The 19102-nt window shown below is 48.2% G+C and overlaps 1 protein-coding gene across 2 annotated transcripts; it reads right to left on the bottom strand.

Annotated features, from left to right (window-relative positions):
• Positions 1-669: 669 nt before the first annotated feature.
• DCSTAMP (dendrocyte expressed seven transmembrane protein) lies at positions 670-18811 on the bottom strand. 2 transcript variants are annotated; one of them, XM_089335571.1, is made up of 3 exons: positions 18668-18811; positions 6078-6386; positions 670-5250 (listed from the first exon to the last, which is right to left on the bottom strand). In XM_089335571.1, the coding sequence occupies exons 1-3, from the start codon at positions 18794-18796 to the stop codon at positions 5176-5178; spliced, it is 513 nt and encodes a 170-aa protein (XP_089191697.1). In that variant the 5' UTR covers positions 18797-18811; the 3' UTR covers positions 670-5175. The 2 variants fall into 2 exon arrangements, with proteins under 2 accessions (XP_089191697.1, XP_017196964.4); XM_017341475.4 differs by lacking the exon at positions 18668-18811 and adding an exon at positions 10705-11746 and having other exon boundaries at positions 3649-5250.
• Between the last annotated feature and the right edge of the window lie 291 nt (positions 18812-19102).

Genomic DNA, 19102 nt, shown 5'->3' with positions numbered 1-19102 from the left:
AATTCTCTCTGAAGCTGGATGCTGGGGTTTGGCTGTGGCCTGAGTTTGTCCCCCAGTGGTCCACGTGTTGGAAGCCTGGTCCTCAGTGTGGCGGTGTGCGGATGGGGGCCGGGTGGCAGGGCTTTAGGTCACACTGGGAAGGGGTGGACGCAGTTCTCAGGCTTGTGATACAGGAGCAAGCCCGGCCATCCCCTAATCCAGTGTGCTCTTGCCTCTCGTGCAGGCTCGTGTTGTAATCCTGTCTACTGTGAGGTCCTCACCAGAGCCAGGCCCTTGATCCTGGAGGATCAAGGTCTGTGAGCCTAGTATTCAGCCTTAAGTATAGTAAAACAAACAACCGGACAATCAACACACCAGACTGATCCAATCCAATGCTTCTCCAGCCTAGCTACTCATTAAACCACCAATGCACCTTAACCATGCCAGAGCCTGGGCCCCAGCCCAAACCGGGCACCAGCAGTTCTTAGACACCCCACCACCACCACCAGGCTCCTGCCAAGGAAATTATGGTTTGTGGCCGGGTTGACCTCATCTTCAGCTGCCGTGGGCTCACTGATCTGCCGTCAAGACCTGACACCTGCTAACGACACTTATCCTTGGGGATGTGTATCTCCCAGCCCTACCTCTTTCTCGTATCTACAAAACATAGGAAAAGACATGACCACGAGAGGCAGTGAGGAAACAACTTTATTAGGCAGCTCTTCAACAAGGAGTGCAGGAGAGGGGAAGTCCCACTGCAGGAGACCACCCACGGGCAACTAGGAGGCACCATCCAGAAGGGGAGGCCCAGGGGATTCTGTTGGGGGAGGAGCTTGGGATCACTGGGTGCTGAGATGAAGGCAGTCAGGCTGGGAGTGCATGCGGCCGAGAGCCCGGAGGGGCTGCGCTGGGTGAGGTCTTCCAACCACAAGGCTCTATCTGGTCTATTGCTAGCAGATGTGAGGGAGGTTTTGAGGGATATGCAAAAGCAGGAGGCTCTAGATGGCTAAAATACTGCTTGTTTGTACTATGTTTAAAGTAATCGAATGAGTACACATTCATTTTGGTGTTTTGTTTGCGGGCAGGGTTTTGAGTTAATGGATCTCAAATTGTAGTAAAGGAGTCAACAAGCCAGGCGTCGATACACAATGATCATCTTTTTGGCCCACTTATCTGACATCGCTGCCTTGCAGAGTTGCGCAAGAGTTAGGAGGACATCGGGAGGCAGACACTGCATCAGGGCAGAGCAGTCGGTGGGTGGTGTGGTCAGAAACTGCCCCAGGCAGGTGGCAGGGAGCCTCTGGCTGTGCCCTGTCCCTTTCTTTGAAAGCACCAACAAGTACTGACCGAGCGTCCCTCAGGCTCCAAGACCTAGGAAGCGCTGGCTGTATTTTGAGTTCCCTCTGAGTGTGGAGGTCGCTTACGTCATAAATGTGCTGAGGTGACTCTACCGCTTCCCCAGGCAGCATTAGGAGACAGCGATGGAAGAACCTGCCAAAACTTCAACAGTGCAGGGCGTCTGGCTTAGCAGTTAAGATGCCACTGGGGTGCCCAAACCCCCTCTGGAGCGCCTGGGCTCCAGTCCTGGCTCTGCTGCCGGTTCTAGCATCCTGCTCAGGCAGAGGCAGTGGGCGAAGGCACAAGCACTGGGGTCCCTGCCACCTGTGTGAGGGACCTGGAGTAAGTTTCTGGCTCCTGGCTTTGGCCTGGCCCAGCCCCGGTTATTTGCAATCATCTACGGGAGTGAACCATCAAATGAGAGATCTCTTTGTCTGTCTCTCTGCCTTTCAAATAAATTTTAAAAATTAGTTTTAAATCTTCTACAAATGAAGTCATTCAGAGTCACTTGAAGTCTGCACAAATCCCAGTCTTCCTCCTGCCATTTATCTCCAGGGATACTTTCCTTACTTCCCTGACGTTACCTGATATATAGTATGAAAATATTAGTAATATTAGAAATCTATTATAAATAATTTAATAAATATTAGAAATAATAGTAATCATAACTACCTCTCAAGTTCAGTGGAGCATAAATGAGGTAGTGTGTGCCAAATGCCTACCCTGGTGCCTAAACCAAAGTTCTTTCTTCAACAGAAAGAGAGAGAGAGAGAAAGCAAAAGAAAGAAAGAAAGAAAGAAAGAAAAAAGAAAGAAAGAACAAATTCCTCTGGAGAATAGCTGTTCCTTGTAGTGGAATTCCAACTGGGACATGTACAAGAATTTAGGAAAATAGAAAATAACTATTTGTCCAAACACAGTAACAATTTTTGCATCCACTGATGTTAAAATTAGAGGGTAAGAGTATGCTTAGAGGCAGGATGTTTGCACGATCTCCAAGTATCTCCCACAAGGTACTTATTAATTACAAAGGGAAAAATAGTAACTTTACAGTGAAGAATCTGGCACCTACTTTAACCCAGCGATCAAAGTCACTGTACCATCAACGAGTCTGGTGGGCACCACGTGCCTCCTGCTGTGATGCGTGAGGAGGGCATAGCCCCGCCCCACACAGTTCTCACTCCACAAGTGCCACCTGGGTTCAACTGAGAGGAAACATCAAACTCAAACTGAAGGACATTCTGCAAAATACTTCGCCAGTTGCCTGGCACTGTCAAGGTCATGAAAGTAAAAGTGAGTCTGAGGAACTGTCGCTGGGAAGCCCAGACTAAGGAAACATGACAACAAAGTGCAATATTGGGTGCTGGCTTGAGTCAAGGACCAGGTAAGGACTATGAATGGGTCATTCAGCAGACACTGAATAAACTCTAGAAATTATTCATTTGTAAGTGTTATTTTCTGCACATGGGTGTTTGGTTTAGTGGTTAAGTCACATGTTGGGACACCTACATCCCATATCAGAGTATCTGGGTTCAAGTCCTGGTTCCATTTCTGATTCAAGATTCCTGCTCTTGCACACCCTGAGAGACAGCAGGTGATGGCTGAAATGGTTAGGTCCTTGCCACGTATGTGGGAGACATGGAATGTATTCTTGGCTCCTGGATTTGACCTCAGCCCAGTCAGAGTCATTATGGTCATTTGAGGGGCAAACCAGTAGAAGAGAGCATGCTCCCACATGTATTTGTGCTCTCTCTCGCTCTCAAAAAATTTTTAAAAGAATTTTTAAAAATATTATTTTCTAATTATTTTATGGTTATTTATGATGTTAACATTTGGGGATAATGCGATGAAGGGTAAAGAGAACTCCTCTCTTTTTGCAATTTATTTCTAAGGTTAAAAATTTCCACTTTGACTATGACCTTGTCTAAATAAGATCGGAGTTGGCGAACTCAAAAGGCTTCCATAGCCTTGGCAACTCATGACAAAAGCCTAGGGTGATTACTGATGACATAAACAAGAGTGTCAATTGTTAAATCAACAACAGGAGTCACTGTGCACTTACCCCTCATGGAGGATCTCTGTCCTTAATGTGTTGTACAATGTGAATTAATGCTATAACTAGTACTCAAACAGTACTTTACACTTTGTGTTTCTGTGTAGGTGCAAACTATTGAAATCTTTACTTAATATATGCTAAATTGATCTTCTGTATATGAAGATAATTGAAAATGAATCTTGATGTGAATGGGATGGGAGAGGGAGCGGGAGATGGGAGGGGTGTGAGTGGGAGGGAAGTTATGGGGGGGAAAAAGCCACTGTAATCCAAAAGCTGTACTTTGGAAATTTATATTTATTAAATAAAAGTTAAAATTTTTTTTCAACATTCAAAATTAGAAGTTAAAAAATAGGAGGCCAGCACTGAGGTATAGTGGGTTAAGCCACCACCTGCAACACCACTGTCCCATATGGGTGCCAATAGGAGACCCGGCTGCTCCAGTTCTGATGCTACTCCTTGCCAATGTGTCTGGGGAGGCAGCAGAAGATGGCCCAAATCCTTGGACTCCTGCGACCACATGGGAGACCTGGATGAAGCTCCTGGTTCCTGATTTTGACCTGGCACAGCCCTGTGTTGCACAGCCCTGCTATTTGGGGAGTGAACCAGGGAATGGAAACTTTCTCTCTCTCTCTCTCTCTCTCTCTGTCTCTCCCCCTCTCTCTCTGTAACTCTGCCTTTCTAATAAATACAAATAAATATGGAAAAAAAAGTTTAAAAATAAGGCCAGGCATTGTGGTGTTGTTAAGCAACTGCCTGGGATGTCTGCATCCCATATCAAACTGCTGGTTCAAGTCCTGGCTACTTCACGTTCCATCCAGCTTCTTGTTAATGTACTTGGGAAGGCAGCAGATGACTGCTCAAATGCCTGGGTCCCTACTATCCATGTCTGGGACCTGGATGGAGTTCCTGGCTTCTGACTTTGGCCTGGGCTAGCCCAGGATGTTGCAGGCATTTGGGGAGTGAAATCAGTGGAGATATATACATACATACATATATATATGTATATGTATATGTATATATATATGTGTGTGTATATATATATATATATGTCCTGGTGTGTGTGTGTGTGTGTGTCTGACTTTCAAATAAGTTAATAAATAATTGTTTTAATCTGATTTTATGTTCCTCATTCTGAGATTTTAAAGATAATAGAATCAAGATCTGAAGAGGTTTTCCTCCCTCCTATGTATTTTGAGTGTAGTTAAAGGTGAAAAGGGGCCCCAGGTGTGCGTTGTCATAAGCATTTCAAGACTTCATCTGTGATCCTAGGCAACCCGACATAAGTGTTGGGCTAAAGGGAAAAAACAGAGACCCAGGCAAGGAGAGCATTGGGCAAGGAGGTGGTGAGAAGAAAGCAGGAGTTGCTGGAAGAGATTCTGGACAAGGGAGGGGCAGGGGAAGAGGGGCCGTGATGAGCTGGGGAACGGCTGGGGACAGAAGACTTGAACCTCGGATGTTTCTGTTCTTGGCGTTTGCTGGTGAGACTCGTAGGGATTTCAATTTTATTTCTATTTTTTTTTCTTGACCATTACTCTATGTTGGATTCATCCCCAAGGGGTCCAGTCATAGTCCAGCCCCACTGCAGCACAGGCCAGAGCACACAAGCCTTTACCAGGTAGCCCTCTGGCTTTATGATCCAAAGTAGTTGGAAGGAAAACCCAGGAGGTGTAAGGTGGCAGAGCAAACACGAACTCACGCCGAGGGCCTGCGGTACCCTTCTCTAGAGCTGGGCAGAGATGGTGACCACCACCAGGAGACCAGTGGAGAATCCCTGAAACGTGGGGCTGGAGAGCTTAAAGTCACTCATGGATTGTCTTCACTTGCCACGACCTCTTGTCTCTTCCTAATCATTTTCAGGACTGGAAACCAGAAATGAACCTGGGAAGTAGATGAGTGAGCATTGAATTCACTTCAAATGACTTTTCACCTAAATTTTTCATGGGGAGGAGGAGCTACTGGTGTGAGGAAAAATTGCAAGACTTTTGAAATAGGTGGAAAAGCATGTTTTCTAGGTATGTCTTAGTCTTTCATCCCCTAAAAGATGTTCTCCGATTCTACATGTTGCAGACAACTGTAACTACTGAGGCAAATGATTATTGGCATGCAAATGAACTTGACCCTGTGGAGTACAACTGATCTCTCCCATCCACCCTGGTGGAAGAAGTCAGCTCTGCATCTTTTAAGCAATTGCATTTTTGGTAGCACTGTATATGTACATTTACTTTGAATTTTTTCTTGAATTGAGTGTAATTTATTACTGTTCCCTCCTTAACAAATAAGCTAAATAAAATTTTAATGTGTGTTCATTTTAAATGTATATGAGATCAGTATGTCTCTGCAGAATGAGCAAATTCCATGAAATTTCGTAGGTATATATATATTTCCCTCTGTTCTTTTCTTTACTCTTGACCTGGGAAAGTAAGCCTTATGGAGCATTGTCTGGTAATAACCAATACAGAAGAGCTTTCTAACGTCTCTCTCCAATCTGATGGAACACAGTTATGTTGGAGAATATCTTGTAAAATCCTCTGGATCAGCATTCAAATCACAAATGTAAGAGCCTAACCACCAACACCTGTTCATTTTCTACCTGCTGGAATACAAACCTTGATGTGAGGTTGGAGAATGCATTACAACCCCCTTCCACCTGCCCTTCAAGCCCAACAGTTCTTTCATTAGAGGTTACACTCCCACCTTGTCCTTACCTTTGTAAGGTACAGACTCAGTTTCCTTTTGACTTCTCCCAGTGGTCTCTTTGATCTTTTCCTAAGTAGCTTCGCGTGTAAGTATTGGATGCGCTCCCTCTCCACGCTGGGGTAGAAGGATGTGGACACCAGGATTTTAAGCTGTATTAGGATGGAGGATAACAGTCCAAGAAGCAGTAATGCCGCAAGGATCACACCGAGAGTAGCCCACGTCTTAGACAGAAGGAGCGTTGGTTTAGGGACACATCTGGGCTCAAACACAGTTATATTGAAGGAAGAGCTGTGGACGATGTATCGAGTTCCTTGCTTCTAAAATGAAAGAATAAAATAATCAAAATGCAGGACACTTTTGTGTTCAACTCCTGCCTTTCTCAATATCTCCCCACAACACAGAGCATCCACCTTCAAATATACAGGGAGCTTTGTCTAAAGGAACCAGCACATATTTTGTGTGTTGTGATTATAGCAAAGGAAAAGCAATGAGTCTTAGTTGTAACTATCGTGGTGTTTTCCAAAGTGGGCTTGTAATGTATGAATTTCCTTGGAAGAAGGCGGTGAATAGGGTTGTCTTTTCTTCGGAGAGCCACAATGCCCACAGACTAAAGTCTCTGAGAGAAAGCACACAAAGATGTTTAACTTTAGCTGAGCAAATTTGACCAAACAAGCTATTTTCATGGAATCCGTTTCTCTACGCTTAGGGCAGGTGGTACTGCTGAAAGATGGAGGAATTCATCTCTGCTGGGAAGGAGGAGACTGTCCTGGAACACAGCCCTGAAGACCCAGGCACGTGCTCCCATTCAGGACAGACAGCCCTGAGCGCAGCACCAGGCTGCAGGACGTCAGCCTCTGCATCAACCTCCTGGAGTTGGGGAGGGGTCATCCCTGTGCACCATTTGATGTTCCTCTCCAGGGTGGTATGCTGGCCTCTGGGCTGCAGGAGACTCTCAAGTCCTGTTTGCACAGAGAGCTTTTCTCACTCCTTGTGGATGCACGTGAGAGGTACGCTAGGTACACAAGAGAAGAAACGGGCTGCCCTCAGCAACTGACACAGAGGGCAGAAGGTGACATTGAGCCACCCAGCCAAGCCACCCGCAAGAGACGTGCATGCTGATTCAGCGCTTTCTCTTTCCTGACCTAGGAAAGTCATTTAATCTCCTCTCTGTGGATTTGTTTTCTAATTTGGTAAAACAGGAATTAATGGACCAGATCCTGCCCATGAATAAACTACTCCCAGTGTAAATTAAGCACCTTGGGGATGGAGCATTAACCTTACAGACTGGAGTGCCTGGTAAGTTATTGTCTACCCTAGCTGTATAGAGTCTTGAGACCCAGAAGACGTAAAATGACTGCTCACAGGCAATCCAACCACACCCAGGGAACAGGGGGACCTTGGGTCTGCCTTTGTACTTGGGAAGAATCATCTGGAAACACTGAGCCTGGGCTCTCAACACGAACGTCAGAGGAGATCTGCAATTTCCCCGGTACCATGCTTGAGCAACCACAAACGTTTGGGTTGCCTCTCCTTGTCTCTTATTAAACAGACAGCCAGCCTGCAATTTAAATAGAGAGATCCCAGTCCCCAGAGCAAAGGCATGCAGTCTTTTTAATACTATTGAAGAAACAAAACACATCGATTGAGTCAGTGATGAGAAATCCTGCAATAAGAAAGCAGCGGGTGTTCGGACTGGGAAGAAGTTATTTAGTCTGAGAGTTTAACTGGGGACTTTGCAATTGGGAGTCAAAGCTTCCTAAAGATTGAGTCAACAGCTTTGTACGAGGTTGGTTGAGGGCAATGTGGAAGACGGATTAGCTCTTTCAAAATGCCTATGTGGTCCCCTGGTGATTTAGAATGTTTACTTCCCTTAAGTCAACAATTTGGTGGGATGGTACCAAGTAAAGGATGGAGGGCAGACTCTGTTCTCCGATGGCCCTGCCAAGTTAATGCAGCCAAAGGCCATGCACATAGTAAGTGTTCAATAAGTAGAAACTATGGCTATTTTTACTTACAGTGCCCACCCAGGCAGCCAGCTTAACTTGGACCATTTGCTCTCTTCTTTATTTCAAACATTTATTTAAAATCATTTGAAAGTGAGAGAGAAATATTGGCAAAACTTTGAACTGGTGTTTATCTTCTGGCTTGACTTCTTCACAAATCTGCAGCAACAGAGAAGACCAGGAGCCTCCAAGGGCATCCTGGGATAAGGGCAGGGCATTGCCAGTCATGCAGAAGCGGGCTGCTGGCGGCGCAGTCTCCCAGCACAGCAGGAGCATTAGAGCGGCGCTCCCAGCAGTCTCGCATGCGCATCTGTTCCAGTGCCCACCGCCCTGCCCTGCTGCTGCTTTGTGTGTATGTGGAGCCTCCCCTCTGGGATGTGAGCCCCTCTGTGAGGGCCGTCACAGTCGACCAGCAAAGCCCAGTGATGAATGGGTTAGGCCATTGTCACGGAAAAGCTTCTGTGCTTTTCGGGGGGCTGGGGGAGGCAGAACCTACTCTTCTCCTCCATGTCCAAAGCAGTGAGAATTGACATATCTGGCACTGCCGTTGACTGAGAGAACTAGATGAGCACAGAGCAGAGTGGGAAGGAGGGCGTGCGAGAATTGAGAGGGGAAGACAAGAAAGCAGAAGGTGGGAGGAGAATGGGGCCAGGGCAGAGAGACCTTGTTACTGGCCACCCCCAAAGATCAAGCAAGTTTGAAATTCTTCTTAGTCTTTCATTTGAAACTACTTCCATTATCTGCCCTGCTCCAAACATCCACATCGACAGGGGGCCTTGTAATTAACTGAATTCTTTAGGGAAGCAGAGAGCTCAGAGTAATCAACTCTGAAAAGCAGCCCAGGATTAGGAGGGCAGGAGCCAGGGGACCGCATCTGCTGAGCCTAAAGGAAAGAGAAGGAAAAGTGTGGATGCAGCAGGAGGGATGGAAGCAGAGAGAGGAGAGAGAGAGAGAGAGAGAGAGAGAGAGAGAGAGATGGAGACTGGCTGTCTAAAGAGGGGGTGCAGGCAGTGTGACTATCATTGTCCCTGAAAACTTTCCCCAGCTAGTTACAACCTATGGGGACTTGATAATGAGGAAAGCAAGTCAGACACCAGCCTGGGCTAGTGTGCTTAATCCCAGAAGGCATCACACACATATGCACGCACACACACACACATCTGCATGCACACACCTGCATGTTTCACTCAGTTCAGCTTCATCATTTCTCATTTTAAGAAAAAATATCGCAAGGAACTGGCACTGTGGTGTAGTGGGTAGAGCTGCTGTCTGCAGTGCCAGCATCCCATGTGGGAACTGGTTCTAGTCCCGGCTGCTCCTCTTCCCATCCAGCTCCCTGCTGATAACCTAGGAAAGCAGAAGATGATGGCCCAAGTCCTTGGGCCCCTGCACCCACGTGGGTGACCTGGAGTAAGCTCCTGGCTCCTGGCTTTGGAACGGCGCAGCTCTGGCCGTTGCGGCCAATTTGGGAGTGAACCAGCAGATGGAAGACCTCTCTCTCTCTCTCTCTCTGCCTCTCCTTGTCTCTCTGTGTAGCTCTGACTTTCAAATAAATAAAACAAATCTTAAAAAAAAAAAAAGAAAAAAGAAGGCAAGTGTCTGATGGCATCCACACCCTCTAAAATCCACATTATCAGTCTTCTGGAGGGAAAATGGAAAAGGAAAAAGATGGGATGTACAAATCCACAGTGCTCTCTGTTGGCATGCATCTGCCAAGAGGCCGGAGATGAAGAGGAGAGGAGAGAAAGCCAGGCTCCTGGAGCCACAGGTGGCATAGGCTCAAATACACTCCTTTGGCTGATCACCAGTTTTCACAGATCCCATGGCAATTAGAGGCTGCCCTTCTGGCTCTGTTTTTTTGGTGATCAGTTCAGAATACTGGTTCTCAATTTTGAATGCCCGTTAGAATATTTTAAAAGCTCTCACCACGATCCAATTAAATTGGAATCCCTGGGGCTTCTGGGGAGCACGTATTGGGCTTGTTTGCTTGTGTTTCTTCAGCAGAGAAGCTCTTGTGTGGCCATGGTAAGGTGCAGTGGCTCAGGAAGTCCTTGCTTCCTAGCACCCAAGTCAGAGTTTCCCAGAGAGTGGGCTCTGGACATCTGCTGTGCAATCACATAGAGCACTGACTACCAACGCTCTCATTTACAACAAAACCTTGGTTGCACTGACGCATCTGGAGACCGCCCGCCTCTGGAATGACTCAGGATACACAGAAAAGTAGTGTTCACCCCAGGAAGCTGCTCCGAGTCTACTGACCTGATCCTGAGAGTGACGGGAAGTCAAGCCCTAACTCCTGGTCTCTTAGGTTCATGCCAGATGTTCCTGGTGGAGAATCAAGTTCATGGCCAACATCAGAGACATCAATCCCCACTTATCAGTGTTTGCTAACAGTAAGAGGCTAAAAACTGAACCCTCCCCCCCCCCCCAATAAAAGGTCCTAGTCTCTGGAATCTGAAAAATGTTACTTCATTTGCAAAAAGGATCTCTATGAGTGCAAAGAAATCAAAGACCTTGGGGCTGAGACATTGTCCCAGTGAGCCCTAGCACAATCACACATATCCTTGAGAGCAAAGTCAAGAGAGGTTTCCCTACACAACAAAGAGACCGAGAAGGCAGCAGTGGGGCCTACCTCTCTGTGCAGCCTCAGGTGAACCTGGAGCCCCGGCAAGCTTTGGAACTGTTTGCTCACTGAGGAGAGCAGTCGATACAGCAGATAATCGGTGGCTGCAAACAGCACCCAGATGGAAAGATGGGTGAGAACAGGGAGGAGAAACAGCCCCAGGTTTTTCCTTTCTTTATGAGTCAGCCAGAAAGACGGGACGACAACATACTTCTTCCTCTCTTTCTTACTCAGCGGGAGGACACAGGGCCTCTGTTCATGTCTCTCCTTCTCATCAAACCGAATGAATTGCCTGGTGATATAGATGTTCTCAAATTTACAACCACAGGGGCCCAAAAATCGTCTCATAAAGAGGCCAGTACTGAGCAGGAGCAGCAAGAGCCCTGCAAAGCAAAGAAGCTTCTGACCCAGGGAGGACAACGTCTCTGTCATGGTCATCACCTGGCACCAGACGCTCAGCACTTGCCCTTTGGTGTCATTTAGCTGGGCCTCCAGGGCATGCTTGGTGCCATAAAGAGAGACTGCCAGTGTCTGGTTCCAAGAAACAAGGTCACCAAATAGAGTTAGTGAAGCCGCTTGGCTATAAATCCACTGAATGGCTTCGATATATTTTTCCAGAAGTGGGAAATGTATGGAAAAGCTCTTTGCCCTCAAGTTGCAAGACATACTATCTAGGAGACCTTTAAAGTTGTGAAAAATATTTTGCACGTGTCCAAAGATCACTATCCCCGTGCCAGCCGCAATCAGAGCATTTCTGCCTTCCCGCAGACCACAAGAGAGAAAGGCAAGAAGCACGAAGCACCGTGCATGCTTGGAGCTGCACAGCAGAATGCTTGTGAGAATCCAGCATGGGGCGAATACTGTGACCGACGAGAGAAGCCAGTAGAAGGCCACGGAGAGGAGGCCCACAGAAATGAGAGCCACGAAAGAGCAAACTCCCAAATGCTGGAGAAAGTCCATCCATCCAGGGCTTCTTGGAGACACATAAGTCCTCCAAAGACTTAGAAAGATCTCAGTGCCTGAAGTCCAGACACCCATGTTTCCTGTGACCCTGGGAACGAAAAGGAAACCAAGGTCAGAAGTCGCCTTTGAATGTCCTCTGATGTTTGTAAAGGGCACGGTGGGAGACCAATTGGTAAAAGTATCGTTCTTTAAGCCTCTCTGGGTCCAACCCCTTGCAATGTGACGTCACAGCTCCTCCCACCAAGGGCTGGATCTGGTTGTCTATGTCTTCAATCTGGGCTGGTCCTGTGGCCTTTTGGGCCAATTGGACATGGCACAAGCAGCCATGTCTCCTCCTGAGTACATCACTCACTCTCATGTGCTCCCTTGGGACCCAAGCATTGCCAGGTAACATGTGTGGCTGCATTAATCTCCTACTGCCGCCATAAAAAATGATCACTTAGTGTTTTAAGGAAATGCGCATCTGTTCTCTTACAGCTCTATGGGAGTGGAAACCTGACGTGAGTCCAGCGCTGAGATCCTCTGGAGGAAGCTTTTTCTACCCTCTGCCTACATTCTCTGGCTGTGGACCCTTCTTCCTCCATCTCAAAGTCGGTGACCTCTGACCTCTGTTTCCATCCTTCAGTCTCTCTGTGATGCTGAACTTCCTCTTACAAGGACATTTGTTATGGCATTGGGCCCACCAAGATACTCAAGGAAAATCCTCCATCCGGAGACCCTTAATCCACTCAGCAGGTAACAATCCACTGTGTACGGTAACACACTCTCGGGCTCTGGGAGCTGGGACACAAACATCTTTGGAGAACCAATATTCAGTCTATTGTGCCAGGCTGGACACTTGAAAGATGAGCAGCACTTCAGTTCCATCGACTCAGATGATAACCAGCCGAATGCTGGACGTGGAAAGAGGCCGTCCTAAGACCGCCAGTCCCTAGCCAGTTGATCACAGTCATATGAATAATAATAAATACCAATTTATTTTAAGCCATTAAATTCTGCACTGGTCTGTTAAGCTGCAATTATTAATTGATATAGGCAATGATACTGTATCATGGGATGAACCTTAAGCTAATGGATGGACTGAAATTTCAATAAACTGTGTTATGTAAGCTTTCTCTTCAATAGTCATCTGTTTCCTTGTGCTCTAATTCTACGGACCAGAAAGCATGCCAAGGGCATCCAAACTTAAACATGGGGTTGGGTGCAGTCTGTTTTATCTCCGTTCAGTAACCATGGCTACCTCCCTCCCCTGCCCCTGTCCTCTGAGTCCAGTCCCCTCCTGAGATCTGAGACTCTTACAAGCAAAATAAGAAGCATTTTGTCACGGAGTTATTCATATTTTCTTTTTCCCAAATCTGGAATATTAAAATGCAGGTGCCATGGGGCTGCTGCCCCCCTGCCAGTGTGCAGATTTGGGCCTGTGATGCACTCAGAGAGACTGGGGTTCCTTTGGAATGAAACTAAATTAATGAGATTGTTCTCTCTCGAATGACATGAAACTTTCTAGCAAACATTGAATCATATGTATGGGATTTTAATGAGGACATCAATCAATTTTTAAACACTCTCAAAGAAATCCCTTCTCACGTCCGATCTGACCGGGCGGGATTTAAGGAGCAGCTTAACGCTGTGAGAACCAGCTCACCATGTGAGAGGGCAGGAACGGAGCAGCCAGAGGTGAAGAAATGAGTCTCTGTCTGCGTCAAGGCTGAATGAGGCTAATGAGGGGCAGAAATAAGGCAGGCGAAATAGGCAGGTTAGGCGTGAATGTGTGTATATTTCTCCTGCAAGAATACAGGAGGCTGGCAGGTGCTGTCATGGGATCTGAATGGAAGCACTCTGAACAGCAAAGAGATCTAGGGAGAATGAGGGGGTGGAGTAGGGTGCTGGCCTTGCTGAGATCCAGGACCATGCCTGCAAGAACTCTGAACTCCATCAGGAGGAAAGGGAATTGGAATGGGGACAGCAAACGCCATAGCTCTTTTTTCCTGCAAGATGCTTCCTTTTGAACTGAAGGTTGGTGGTGCTCACAGGGAAGAGGGGGACAGCTTTGCTGAGGTGCCCTGTGCTCCTGGATCCCCAGAGTTGCCCACCCATCACACACTTGCTCCACAGCACGGGGAGGAGGACTTGGCGGCCAGGAGTGGCTGCTGCCTCTCCTCCCAGACAAGTCCCCTCTCACTTTCTGTATCTTGACTTCAGAATTGACCCCAAACCAATGTCTGGCTTACTGATACCCTCGTAGTTATTAATTTCTCATTACATTGTAGATGCTTTTTATAAAGCATGTCTCTGCAGCCTGCACCCCAGCCCTTGGAGAGGGGCTGTTGTTTGCATTTTACACAATGGAAACGGAGCAGCTCCTGAAACATATCGGCAACGGCCCAGACAGTGGTGACACAGCGAATTGCAAGCCAGCGTCCCTGACTCCTGGGTATGCTCTCTGTCCTGCACCATGTCCTCATTCCAAGACTCCGGCTGTGGGCTGGGGCACTCAGCTTCCTGTGTTTGTCTCTGCAGGAAACACATGACGCTTTTTGCCAGTGACTGATCCAGTATCAGAAGCCCCCTTCCAGTGTTGGCTCACTTCTTTCCCCTGCATGGCAGAGCTGTCCCTGTCAGCATCACACATCTCAAATCAGCTGATTCCTCTCTGAAGCAAGTCAGAAATCCCAGCTGCTTCACTTTTTCCCTAATTTCCCTTATGAAGCACCATTTTGCTTACCTCTCCAAATATTAATAATGTATATTCTGGATTCATTTTTCCCTGCTCTTGCCTTCATTCTTGTACAATGTGTTCCTAGTACAGACATTTCTTTGAAAGTAGGGAACAGACTTATGGACACATTAAAGTTTTAGCATTCTGCAATAAAGTCTAATAACAATTAAATAAGATAGATGGTTGCAATTTTGTCCTGTAAGAGGCACATGTTTTCTTAACAAGCAGAAGCTCTAATCCTATCCTCCTTGCTTTCATGCTGCAAACAACGTCACCAAAAGATACCCAAACTTTCTGCAGTGAGAGGAAAGAAAACACCCCCCCCCCCATGTTATAGCTCAAGCCACAGGGCAGCGCTTTGGGGCCCCGGAGGCCAGTGTTCTGGGAGGCCTTTCCATCCCTGTCGCCAGTAACCTGGATTTCGTCCCCATCCTCTGCCCCTCACTTGAACATTGTTACTCAATCATTCCCCACTTGAATCATTCAAGACCTTCCTGCTCCTTCCCAGTGAAGTTTAACGAGGAGAACCTTAGCGAGCACCCTGAGACCCCTGGAAATAAGATACCCAGTAAATGCAACTCATTTCTCTTGTTTTGGTTTCTTCTTGGCCCCATAAAATGGAGAACTTGCATTCCTTGATCTTCAGACAAAGACGGAATGCCTGAGTTGACGGGAGGCCTAGGGGTAGGTGCTAGATCATGCAACTGCTCCTTAGCCCCTCTCCAACACGGTCTGCAAAGAGAGCTTCTAAGTCTGGTTGAGACCTAGTCCCTCCATGCCAGTCACCCATGCATCCTGAAATGCAGATTCAACGGCGTCGTGTGAACTGCCCGTGGATTGTCAACCACATCCACAAACTTCTACATCTGACAGCAGATCTCTCTTCCCCAGGTGAACGCTGATGCCCCCCTGTTTTACTTTGAGACCCCCACAGCCAGAGATAGGCTCCTCATTCAATCAGGGCCTCCTGGACTCAGGTGCTGTGGTCTGAGGGCCAGTCTGAAAAACTCTCCCTCCCTGCTGAGCTGTGCCTCCCTGGGACAGGGGAAGGGAGGGCATTCAGTGTTGGTCCCACTTTCTCTGTTGAGCTGGAGGGTCAGGGTTGGGGGCGCTTCCTGCACCAGCTCAGCAGGGACACAGGGGCATTACTCAGCCTTCAGGGCTCAGAGAAGCACCACACAGGAACACGGAAATGAAGAGACCCAGACACTCCTTGGGGGCATGGAGCTTGAAGCAATGGGCAGGGGCTTTCTGGAGGCTGGAGATCCCATGCCTACCAAAGTGGCAGGGACAGCAGCCCGCAGCCCTGCAAGCTTTTAAGACCCTATATAGACCCAGTTCTGGCAGATTTTCTGTGTTTTTTTTTTTTTTTTTTTTCTTTTCAGAGAAGTTAGAAAACTATGGATTTCTTAGGTGACATCTGGTTTTAAAAAATGTTGACTCAAATCATTCTTAAGCTTCCTGACAGCTGATTTTGCTCCTGTCAGTTTGCAGCCCTTGACCCCCTGGGTGATGCTCACTTTGCTTTCTTTCCATCTCTCCACTTCGCCTTCTCCTCACCTTGGACTTCTGGAACCACTCCCCTGAGGTTCCTCCTCCCCACCCCCACCTCCCATTTTATCACCATACTGCAAGTCAACTTCCAAAAAATGTACTGTATTGGAGTGAAAGTGACATTTTGAGATTCAATGACTGTTGACAGCCCTGCTTACAGTTCCTACTGTTGAGGAACAGGGGTTTTCTTCTTACTATTTGTTGAACTCTTACTTAGTGTAGGGTTCATCTTATGAGTATAAAGTAAACCGAAAGTAGATCATTGTAAAAATTGAGAGGGAATAAGAGAGGGAGGAGGAGGAGGGGTAGGAGCGTGGGTGGGAGGGAGGGAGGGGAGGAAAGTCTCACTATGTTCCTGAATCTGTACCCATGAAATACAAGAAACTTGTTCACCTTAAAAGATTTTAGAAAAAGAATGAAAATAAAGCAAAAAAAAAGTAAGCTTCCAGTCTCCCACATGGAGGTTTTTCTCTGTGCCTTGAGAATATTTATGCTGGCCTAAAGACCTCAAAGTCTTTTTTTAATTCCTCTCTCTTGTGCTTCCTGGATGAAGTCACTGCCTCCCTCTCTCCTTCATTTCTTCCATAGCTACTAAGAGGCTGCCTGATGCATTTAAGCTGAAATTTCTCTCGATTTTGCCTCCATTATCAATGTTTACTGCTGAACTCAACATCCTTGTCTCCCCAGGATAAAGTCTCTTTTTCTTAATTTTACCAATAGTGACAACCCAAGAGTAATGACCAGGTTCTGGCTTTTATCCCAACCTACAGTTTGCCCCCCATCCCAGGCAAGGAGGCTGTGGCTGGATCTCTAGTGCAGTGTCGCTGTAGGGTCACATCACAGAGGTAAAGCACTCTGCCTGGCTTAGTGGGAGGGAGTAAGGTAAGGAACAGGCTTGGTGCTGAGGGGCCACGCGGAGCCAGTCAGTCTGTGTATCCAACCTGGGCCCACACTCACCTGCCTGTATGCAGGCTGAGCTGTTGCCATGGGAAACAAGCAGCCAGACTTGTGCAGTGCACATCCACCACACATGCCAGCTAGCAAACACTGCTGCCAAGCGCACACCCAGTTGCTGTTTTCCTTGGGGAGAATTGAATGTCAGTGGCAGCAGCAAGGGCCCGGGCATGGAGGGCACAGGGCTCCGAGCCCTATCCCAGCCCTACCGGCCCACTTTAGGGGGAGTGGAGGGGACAGAGCACTGTCCTTCGATCGCAGAGTACTCTCAAGGCATAGACAAATGCTTGCCTGCTTCAGATGCAAGCCTCAGTCAGCAGCTACAGCAAACGGAGCCATGAAATACTAATGAGAACCTCCAAATGAGTGAACCCTGGGAGCTTTCTAAGTTGGGGATATTGAAGATGCATGTTCTCAACGAGGCTCCAGAGCAGCAAAAAGACACCCACAGCCTTCTGCTGGTGCAAGTGCAGGGGACTGAACCTCGTCAGTGGGGACTGAGGGGAGGGCAGAGTCGGGGAAAGGACTGGGGCTGATACCTGGCCCTGGAGACTGTCCCCGTGCTCCCCTCTCTGCCCACTTGCTGAGCCCGGGCCTCCTTGGACATCCTGCCGTTTGCATTAAATGAGGCTGACTCCTGCTGTCCACACTCCCATGCAGGAGCCCACGGCCCGTGCCCAGCCAGCCCAGATGCAGTCTGCAGACACCTCAAGGGGAGAGAGGCCCAAAGGGATGACTCCTCTGTGCCGGCTGGGCCCTTCCACCCAGCTTGCCTGAGCCCCTGTGAGCACCCAGTCAGAGCCCGTCAGCCTGCCCAGCTGCCCTCATGACTCTGTGTGAAACTCGTGTTCACAGACATCTGCTCAAAGGGCCACATGGAAGAGGAGAAGGCACGGGACACGGAGATGGGAGTCCTGTGGTCTAGCCGGCCTCCACCCCAAAGAGATCGTGGGATCTGGGAGGGGGCCCTTCCTGTCTCGGGACCTCAGCTCCAAGGGCTGGCCAGCCTGCTCGTGTCTGAAATGCAAGGTGAGTGACAGCAGCAAGCCGGCTCTTGGCATGGGTGCCACGGTCAGTTCTGAGACAGAAGATCAAAGCCCAGCACCTGTTCATGGGACAAAAGAACAGAGGGCTCTTTCCCTTTTCGGTTTTTCTTTTCTTTTTTTTTAAGCCCTTGCAAACTTATAATTTGGTTCAGAACACACTGTTCTCACAGACTGCCAAAATAGCTTGAGCAGGATCCGAGGCCTCCGCGCAAGGTGGAATGAAAAGCTCACTGCTTTGTCTCAGTCGGCCTTGCCTGGGGACAAGGCCTCGCTCTGCGGAAGCAACCTTCACACCAGAGAGGAAAGATGGATGGAAGCCACCGGGTAAACAGAAGCGCACTTGCGGACCAGTGCTGTGCATCACCGCAGTGCTTGGGCAGCACAGCCTCGCCCGGCTGCTTGCCCTGAGCAGGACAGAGCCAGCCGGCTTCTGGCCACCCGCAGGAGGACTGGCCGCCGGGGGTCAAGGCTTCGACAGCTGGACTGGGGTGCACACTCACAGACGCGATCCTGATGGGGGCTGTGCCTCTGACCCCCTTCCCCAAAAGGTGCAGATGCAGCTGTGAAGGCTGAAATTTCCATTCGGAGACTAAGGCGGCAGGGGGGGAGCCAGGCTTGTGGCCCCCTCCAGTCTCCACTGTTGATGCCCATTGACTAAAGGTTTTTTTTGTCTGTTGTTTTTGTTTTTCCCAAATAAGCAGTCCCAGAAACAAGACTATTCTGAAAGGTTACTTACAGGTTTCTCTCCAGTTCTTCTCTGAGTGCAAAGCTGCCCATCCCGAGCACTGAATCTCGATATAAAGCAAGAAAAAAAGGGAACTGGAAGTGCCCTGAGGGTCACGGCCCCATGAATCAATCTCTTCATTTCCCCCACAGGATGACTCAGGCCTTTAATATCTTCGAAAGGTAAAACCGAGCCAAAGGGCCATTCATTCTAGCATTTTCCTCGTGGGAGAGGTTCCACAAATCAGTCCTAGGAACTAATGAAACTGTATTTTGAAACACAAGGGGCTCAGTTAGGAAAACTGGGCTGGTCTCCCTCCCACTTCTCCTGTCACCCTCTCTCCCATGCCGGTCTCTGCCCCGGCAGCAAAAGCCTTCCCCCTGCCCCCACCAGGCTGAGAGGCAGCTGGAGGGAGAAGCCACCTGCCCTGGCACTGAGGCCCAGGGC

This window comes from Oryctolagus cuniculus, chromosome 6 (genome assembly GCF_051225735.1).
Source record: "Oryctolagus cuniculus isolate XC-2025 breed Fujian yellow rabbit chromosome 6, ASM5122573v1, whole genome shotgun sequence".
Classification (NCBI taxonomy): Eukaryota; Metazoa; Chordata; class Mammalia; order Lagomorpha; family Leporidae; genus Oryctolagus; species Oryctolagus cuniculus.
The sequence above is the reverse complement of the archived record's forward strand: the minus strand, read 5'-3'. Positions and strand labels throughout refer to the sequence as shown.